Source organism: Bidens hawaiensis, unplaced genomic scaffold (genome assembly GCF_021521415.1).
Source record: "Bidens hawaiensis isolate Kalapana, Puna unplaced genomic scaffold, B.hawaiensis_p1.1 tig00035313_1, whole genome shotgun sequence".
NCBI lineage: Eukaryota > Viridiplantae > Streptophyta > Magnoliopsida > Asterales > Asteraceae > Bidens > Bidens hawaiensis.
In genome coordinates, this window is record NW_027496142.1 from 85,109 (window position 1) to 93,994 (window position 8,886).

The 8,886-nt window shown below is 34.1% G+C and overlaps 1 protein-coding gene across 2 annotated transcripts; it reads right to left on the reverse strand.

Annotated features, from left to right (window-relative positions):
• Positions 1 to 2,172: 2,172 nt before the first annotated feature.
• Positions 2,173 to 5,886, reverse strand: LOC143587222 (serine/threonine-protein kinase 12-like). 2 transcript variants are annotated; one of them, XM_077068572.1, is made up of 12 exons: positions 5,345 to 5,886; positions 4,243 to 4,317; positions 4,043 to 4,138; positions 3,866 to 3,951; positions 3,667 to 3,787; positions 3,503 to 3,582; positions 3,353 to 3,415; positions 3,143 to 3,265; positions 2,995 to 3,076; positions 2,793 to 2,914; positions 2,588 to 2,699; positions 2,173 to 2,513 (listed from the first exon to the last, which is right to left on the reverse strand). In XM_077068572.1, the coding sequence occupies exons 1-12, from the start codon at positions 5,666 to 5,668 to the stop codon at positions 2,421 to 2,423; spliced, it is 1,377 nt and encodes a 458-aa protein (XP_076924687.1). In that variant the 5' UTR covers positions 5,669 to 5,886; the 3' UTR covers positions 2,173 to 2,420. The 2 variants fall into 2 exon arrangements, with proteins under 2 accessions (XP_076924687.1, XP_076924686.1); XM_077068571.1 differs by having other exon boundaries at positions 2,175 to 2,513; positions 2,995 to 3,080; positions 3,147 to 3,265; positions 5,345 to 5,883.
• Positions 5,887 to 8,886: the final 3,000 nt, after the last annotated feature.

Consider the following 8,886-nt stretch of genomic DNA (forward strand, 5'->3'; position numbering starts at 1 on the left):
TTTCATCTCGATTCTTCTAATTTAAGAAGAAACAAAATATAAACAATAATCAAATACACAATAACAACTAAACCTTAGCCCAAAGCTAATGTAGTCCCTTTTATGGTAGACAAAAACAATTTGCACATAAACCTTAATATCAAAATTGAAAGCTAGAACAAAAATAGAAAGAAACTAATAATATCTTTGCGAGAGGTAGTATCGACCTATGAGTGGTAGTTTGACAGGGTCAACAATGTCGACAGGATGTTCGAATGTTCGACAGGCAATTATTTAAATCCCCATACCTCTCGTCTTCAAGGCAATCTAGATTGCAACTCAAGCAGCTTTTCCTTTTTGTCATTTGTCATTTTTCTATTGTTCATCATTCTATTTTCTTTTCTTTCTTTTAAACATTTTAATAAATATTTGGTTTTTATTAAAAAACTTGTATTATTTTAACTTAAAAAAATTTTCTTTACTTTTTTTATGAACATTTCGATATAAATCAGAAGCGAGTAGAAGGGTTGGGAACGATGGATTAAGAGCCATTATATCTTGTAGGGTTAAAAGGGTAATTTTATAAAATAAGAGATGTATAATTTATGTTTTGGTTTGAACATTATTTAATTAGGGTTTAAATAAGAGAATATATGTAATTCTCCCTTAATTAATAATCAGGTATACCCCCGCTTTATATGTATCTCCACTATGTATCACGTCAATGACACACAACAGTGTATTCCACTCCACTCATATCCACTCTAAGCTTCCCACCATATTAAAACTTAAGAAAGTTATTAACAAATCTACATAAATTAAATTTAAAATAACAAAAAAATAAATCTGAATAAAAAAATTAAAATATGTAAAAATAAAAATTACATAAATTAAAATAGCTACAAATAAAACAACATAAATTAAATTAACTAAAAATAAAATACATAAATTAATTAAAAATTAAAACAACATAAATTAAACCCCTCCGATGCAACCTTCTTTTTCGTTCTTTTTCGGTTGTGAAACGGGTATTGGTTGTGACTTGATTGTAAAACGGGTACTGGTTATGAATCAGATAATTGTTGTGAACCCGGTCTTTGTTGTTGGATCCATCTGAATGGCATGACTTAAAACCAGATGGGTCGGTCATTAGTCATATACCGGTCGATACTCTACCATTTTGAATGGGTTTTGTGACTTGTGAGTTATTCGGATCCTTTGGTGAAAGAGAAAGAAAAGAATTGGGCATTCTTGATAATAAAAATGGTTGCATGAAGGGGTTCATAGTTTAAAATTATTTGTTTTCTTATATATAAAAGAGCATTGGTTAAATGTAATGCTGAAAGAAGTGTTATATACAAACATCACCCTTATAATGTTTATACAGGCCTATACGAGTGTATGACCCATATAGGCATTTGTGCTTGACACATGTGCTTGACATTGTACGAAGGAATCAAAGTCACGACTTTTTGCAATCTATATGGCTCTTATAGGTTTATGCGAGTCGTATAGCCTTGATGTCTTGTATAGTTATTCGTGGCATGCCTCATATAGGTTCTATATGCTTCGTATATTTCTTCATGGATGAACTATATGCCCTGTATAGGCCTACACCACTCGTACAATTATTTGTGGGGATGAACTATATGCCTCGTATAGAACGACTCGTATAACGCTTTGTGGATAAACTATATGCCTCATATAGGCCTATACGTTTTGTATAGGCATATGGGCAAAGCTTCTAGGCCTTTTCTTGTGTCAAATGGATGGCTCATCACTCATCATTTCATCCGCAAATTTTGAACAGTCATAGGACCCCTTCGAAACCACAACTTCATTAGGTATGACTAATCCGAGTTCCAATTAAGTCATCACTTATTATTCAATTCCAATTAGCTCACCAACCCAATCAGTGAGAATATGTCAGTCAAATGTTGTACCAAAGAACTGACCACAGTTAATTAATAACAACAGGGTTGGGTGTATGTGGCAAAATTTTTTAGGCCTTTTCTTATGTCAAATGAAAGACTTAATTCATTACCTTATGAAAACCACATCAATATCAATAGGTGTGACTAATTTATTAGCTTAGAGTACTTGTATTAACATATGAACATGGTGTAAAATTGTGGTTTAGATGAAGTGGTTTTATAATATAATAACAGCACAGATAACACGCTCGACAATGAACCTCGGGTACTATGAATCTGACAACTTGTGACATATTTGAGCATTATACCAGCATGAAGTTTTGAAACAACAAATCAAAAGGGAAAGATGACACTAGAAATTAACAGCGGAAAAATGATTTTGTAAATAATAATGTGTTTGCACAACACCTATTGAACAAGAAACTGCCTTCTCCAGCTTTTTTAGCATCCGTGAAGGTTACTTCAAGAGCCGACAAAGACATGCATGATTTTATGCCGTTGATCATCTTAGATGTGAGATGATCGGTCACGGCTGCTTCTTACAGAATCTTCTTTCTTCCATATTGTCTCCATTTTTTTAAACAACTTCAATGGCTTAACCTGAACGACAATTTTACACCATGAATGTGAGTTCTACTGAAGACCAAATTTACTAACGAAAAAAAAAGTGTTACCTTCCAACGCCTCCTTCGATTAAAAGAATTATAAATTGATTCCAATCGAGAGATTATCTTTCTGAATGTTGGTCTTTTGGCTGGATCCTCATGCCAACACTCTTCAATCAACCTGTGAGATAAATCAATCATAAAGATTAAAGATAACTTAATTCATTAACATATAACTATAAAGATATATAACAAATTCAAACAAAGCACATACTCTCTAAGCCCATGGGCATAACTCTTTGACGGAGCGTTAAACGGAGGGCGTTCTTTTGAAACATATGCTTTTGGAACATCATCTTCATTCTTATTAAAAAATGGTTGTTGGCCTTCAATCATCTAGCAAAACAAAAGCAACCGAACCAAATTACACGCATGTTTAATTAAAATGAAAAAAAAATTATATTATAAGGTCATACCTCTTGTAAAATCAAGGCAAATGAGAAAACATCCACTTTTGTATCATAATTTTCATTTCTAAACACCTCAGGAGCAACATATCTCCCTGTTACATCAAACATATTCAAATTGTAGAAACTAGTCTAATAATATGTAACATTATAAGACTTACATGTAGTGTCATGATATGACATGAGTTTTTCTTGTTTGACTTTGTTGGCCACTTTTAGAAGCTCGCTAATTCCAAAGTCAGCAACTTTTAGATGTCCAGAATCAGCCCGCAAAATATTCCTGTTTTCTTACTCGCGTAAGAAAAGGAAGTAGTTAATAATATGATGAATATACGAAGTTCACTACTTCAAATTTTGTAGAACTTACGAAGGCTCTAGATCCCTGTGAATAATCGGTTCTGGTTTATTCTCATGTAAATAGTTCATCCCCCTGCCAAAATAACAACATTTAAGACTCGTGACATCAATTATATTAAGTAGTGAAAATTAGTATTTATATATGGAAATTTATAAGTACCTTGCTATATCCATGGCAAATTTCAAAGCCGTTATCGGCTTTAGTGCTCCTTTCCTCTTTAAAAATAGACGAAGATCACCCTAAAATATACACAAAACTTATACAAATAAAGATTATGTCAAATTAGGAAATTAAACTAGAATGTAACGGTCATGGTTTATGACCTTTGGTAAATACTCTGTTATTATCATCATTGGACTACTTTGAGTCACGGCACCAAGAAACTGAACCACATTCGGATGTCGTATCTTCTGCAGTAATTCAAGTTCATCTCTAAACGCCCTCCTGTTTATAACACGAATAAAAAAAGTAAATAATGTATTACACTATATTATTTATATTGTTGGGAATCAAACAACCCACACTTTTTCCTTATCGGTAAAAAGCTCGTCTCCAAGTTTTTTCACCGCGACTTTAGTTCCACGCCATGAAGCTATCGTAAAAGTACCCTGCAACGTTCCAACAAAAGTTAACAGATTTCTTATCATGATATCAACATTTAACTAAAGTTAATACATTTGTTGATAATTAAACGTTTACCTTAGTAATGTCCACACTGTCTGTAAAATCAAGCTCTTTAGCATCAATTTCGTATTCCGGAACTTCACGCGCATTTTTTACATGCATTGGAGCCATCTAAAATACAAAAGATTCGGTATATAAATGCAGCATATAGATCAAAAGAATTAATAGCCAACAATATGAAGTTTATACAATGCATATTAAACATAAAAACTTACCAGAGGTTTGGCACCATTTTTCTCCAAAAGTTTAATCATATCATGGTTCTTGTAATGAATTGCATCTGCAAGAGGCTGTTAAAAAAAACTTACTATATTAATAAAAATCATAACATACTTTATTAGGATTTCCTTTATTACATAGTGAATCTTGTTCTCCTGAAACTTTGAATCGGAAAAAACTCAAAGAGAGAAAAACAACTGCATTTGTGTGAATTTCGTGAACCAGAAATTTTTACAGTACGACCTGAAATGATGACGAAATCGTATGTACAGGATTAGGGTTCAAAAACCGCCTTAGACAATTATCATTTGAAATTTTAAATTGCATTAAAAATGCATCCGATTTTGACATGTCAAATCCCAGAATTTACAAATTCTAATGAATTTTTAATATAGCAACTATTGTCAAAATAATAAATTTTTAATTTTTAAGCTCGACCGCAGCATGGGCTTTGCCCTTAAGACACGATTAAACCTGCTAATAAAAAAGTACACTATGAGTTTTTTTGTATTTTTTAAATAATTATAATTAGTATGCTAGGCTCCATAATATCTCCTTATTGGTACATAAAACCAAGGTTGCAAAAGTCGCTAGGCGGACCCTAGGTGGCTGACTGGGGAGTTGGATGTACTCGGAATACTCGGGGAGTACTCGGACATTGTAAATATAAAGAAAGATAATTTTTGGATATTATATATATGTCAAATATCATAAGTTTACTAATATTTATAACAAAATACGTGAATATCAATAAAAATGAGAGAAATATGCTTTAAATAATAAATTCTTCTAAAAATTGTTAATCACTAATTTAAAACCTAAAACTGTGTCATAGACCTGAGATATAAAGCCAGTTAAACAAGTTGTATTCATGTATTTGTGTTCGATACTTGTGTCAAGCGTGTCGTCTCAACAAACGTGCATATTATATAATTCAAAACCGGCAAACAAGTCAATCCAACTACACTAAAATATCTAACAACACGCACTTTACGATCAACAATCATCATCAAAGCAATCGCTAAACCCGAGACTAAACAAACAATATTATTATTATTATTATTATTATTATTATTATTATTATTATTATCCTCTTACCGTGCTACCCCACCGATCTTTGGGATCAACTTCAGCACCGGCTTGCAGCAACAGCTCAGCAACATCACAAAACCCTTGGCAAGCAGCCACATGTAACGCAGTCCGATTATCAATATCCTTAAAATTCACATCAGTTCCTGAATCCAACAACTCCTTAATCCCATCAATATTACCCTCACTCGAAAAGAACATTAACCTCACCCTCGGATCAATCAGATCCAACCCATCAACCTCTTCGTCTTCCGAATCCGACCCGGATACCCGATCCGGTGCCATTGACGATTGTCTTCCTAACGTAAACCGAACTTGAGGGGGTGAATCCATTTTTGGTTTGACCCGGAATTGACCCGATTGGTGAACGGTTACGTGCAATTGGATCAAAAGGATGTTTGATTATTGGGTTTGTTGAGTGAATTGTTGAATGCAGGATGGGAATTGATTTGGGTATTAGGGGTTTTGTTTCGTCGTGTATTGTATGAAGAAGTTGAGTTATTATTAGTGACGAAATGTGGTTGCGAGTATATAGAGATTAAATATAGAAATGGGAAGGTGTCACATTTGGTCCCTTGAAGTATAAGAGTCAAAGTCGAAATAATACTAATAATTAATAAACTACTTTTCAACATTGGGTCTATTCACATTGAATATAATTTTCGACGACTTAAAACATAAAAGGTAAACCCATCTAGAATCGTTGAACAAGCCATGTTACCTTATCAAGAGGGTTTCTAATGAAAGATATTTATAGAATGGAAAAGATGTCGGCGTTGTAAAATATGAATATTCATAACAAATTGAAAATAATGTGGGTGATGGTTAAACTGTGAGTTTATGGATTGGTAATTGGTTCGGCCACTGACTAGTGTGTGTGTGTTTCCCTATGATATTTGCACTGGCAAAAAATAAGAAAAAGTAAAAGTATCGGATTGTTATGTGAAATCAGGCTTTATTGTACAATGAGCGTGGACATGGTGTAGAGATCCTATCTCAACAAAAGAGTGGCTGGAGACGTATAACGACGTGTATGAATAGGGTAAAAATTTGAAGATTCTTGGTGCTAGATTACAAATGATAAGGAGGAAGAGTTTAGAGGTGTGCAAGAAACCGAAAACACCGAAACAAATACCGACGGTTTGGTTTATATTTTTGTAAAAACCGAACTAACGATCAATTACTTCTGGTGGAAAGCAGAGCTGGGTAGAATCCCTACAAAGGAAGCGTTGATGTATAGGAGAGTTGGCCTAGCAGAATAAACCAATGATAAAAGGACATACGAACCAAGGGCATCGATGAAATTAACCGGCGACAACTGAATCAGATGAGAAACCAGCTTTGTGCCAAAACGCTCATCCCTAGCAGCATAATTACTTGTGGCTACTATTTTAATGTCAAGCTACTTGTGGCTACGGGTTTGGAGTTAAAACACTTCATCGACAATGTCTTTCTCTTGCGGGACGACGCGTTTGTTAAACTAACAACGTGTAATGTTTCAGGAAACGGCGAAAGTTTTGGTGGCGACGGTTTTTTATTCCAGCCACTTGTATTTTGTAAATCCGGTTGGTGACTATTTTTATTCTTGTTTCCATCTGTGTATTCAAGGAATATGATGGAGAAAATGATGAAGTTTCATAGAGAAGATGTCACGCCCTCAAAATCCACTAACGGAGTTTTACCGTCAGAGGGTGTGAACTAACCGGATCAGAATCATTAGTTATAATCAAACACCATATTCAAAGTTTTTAAACCACGAATATTAAAGTTTAAATAAGTACGGAAGCGTAAATCATAAACCAAGTGTTGCGTCACGCAGAACGACTTAAAACCCAATTAATAAGAGTTTAAAAAAACAAGTTTTCAAAACGATAGTGTTCAATGAAATGCATGTTCCTATACCGCGCGCCCGCCTCGGCTACCTGAGAATAACATACTAAAAGTGTCAACACAGGGTTGGTGAATTCACAAGTTTATATAAATAAAGCGTTTGAGTTTGCGTTTACGTTTTGCGTTTGCGTTACCAGATAGTGTTAAGTCAATTTATATATCAATAGGTAGCTAACCTATCAACAAGTATTACTAAGTGTTCGACACCGAAGCTGACTGTTTATCAATTGCCTTGCCACCATGTCAACCACGACCATGGTAATGTGTTAGCCAAAATTACACCCACTCGACCTACAGTCGAGTTTAGAGTTGGTGGGGTTTGTCAAACCCAGTAGTGCTACTCAACAGTGACTCGCTATTATACAAATATTAACCGGTTCGATGTTATGAAGGACTTTGGTTAGTTTGTTTGCCACTTAGCCTTACAAGTGATATATAAAAACTAAACAAAATCTACAGCGTTGGAGTATGTTACCTCCCCCAAATAAAAGCGTTTAAAAAGAGAAAAAAGGGGACGTGAAACTCACTGTTTGCGAAGAATCTAAAACAAATCCGAGAGATGTGCGTCACAAAAAATCCTCACTAGTGCTCTAAAACAAAGATTAGATTTTCTAAGTATTTAAACTATTATTGAGTCTCTAGACTTGGCACATAATACCTATGCATGAGATACGTTTCGTGTTTCGTTTGTGAATTATGTGTGACTCGACAAACACATTGGTGACACATTACATATGTAAACAACTACATAAGTATCAAGTACTAACATTGTACATTACTAGTAATTTTTCCCCACGAGGGCAATTTAGTCAAAACATAGCAAATATCGATCAACAAACACGTTTCATGTATTTTCACATAGTTCAGCAGCTAGTTTTATCAAGACAGAATTCTACTTGGAAAGATTACTCAATTCAACAGATCATAACATATCAATTAGAACACCAAATATCGTCACAGGAGCACACACGAGTTAGGTTTCCAGAACTATTTTTATTGTATTTTTATTCCACATAGTTTTCTCACGATGATCAAAACATTACAGTAAACTTACAGCAGTCAAAATCATGCGCAACAGAATATTATTTGTTATTCCCGTTAAATGGTAATTCCAATTAATGCAAGACCAATTGGGTTAGCTTCTTAACTCAAAATGTTAACTTCCAGAAGTGGAACCAACCCATTTGGTCTTTTAGTTTATGAGGTATGATAATTTCAAAACAGCCTAACAGCAGACTCCACAATTCAGACTTGCACTACAGTTTTGTAAAATAATAAAAGTTAACTTTTACACGTCCAAAAATTACAAACTTGGACTTTTAAGAAACTAGACTTGACCTAGTATATTATAGAATTAAAAATCGCATCAAAACATGTAATTAACATCGAGTTACAGTCATCCAAACACGAATTAAATAATCTGTCCAGCATCAGTTTTGACCTTTGATCGTATTTAAATCGTTTGAGTGACAAAAACACCCCCAAATCAGGCGTGGTTGGGTTTTCTGAAAACTAGACTCAGAGTACTACCTTTTAGACTCAAAAATAGTCCAGTTTGGTTTCATATTTAACAAGTTACACCTCGTTCAACTTTAACTATTTCTGCTGTCAAAAATCAGCAAGCACACGAAATCATCTAAATCAACAACCGAAGCATAAAC

Bases quoted from the DNA above. Each gene is read 5' to 3' on its own strand.
- LOC143587222 (XM_077068572.1), bottom strand. From the start codon at position 5,668: ATGGATTCACCCCCTCAAGTTCGGTTTACGTTAGGAAGACAATCGTCA. The intron at 4,139-4,242 runs GTAAGTTTTTAT...TTTGTATTTTAG, and splicing joins AAAATGGTGCCAAACCTCTG to ATGGCTCCAATGCATGTAAA. The intron at 2,700-2,792 runs GTATGTGCTTTG...TTTATCTCACAG, and splicing joins TATGCCCATGGGCTTAGAGA to GTTGATTGAAGAGTGTTGGC.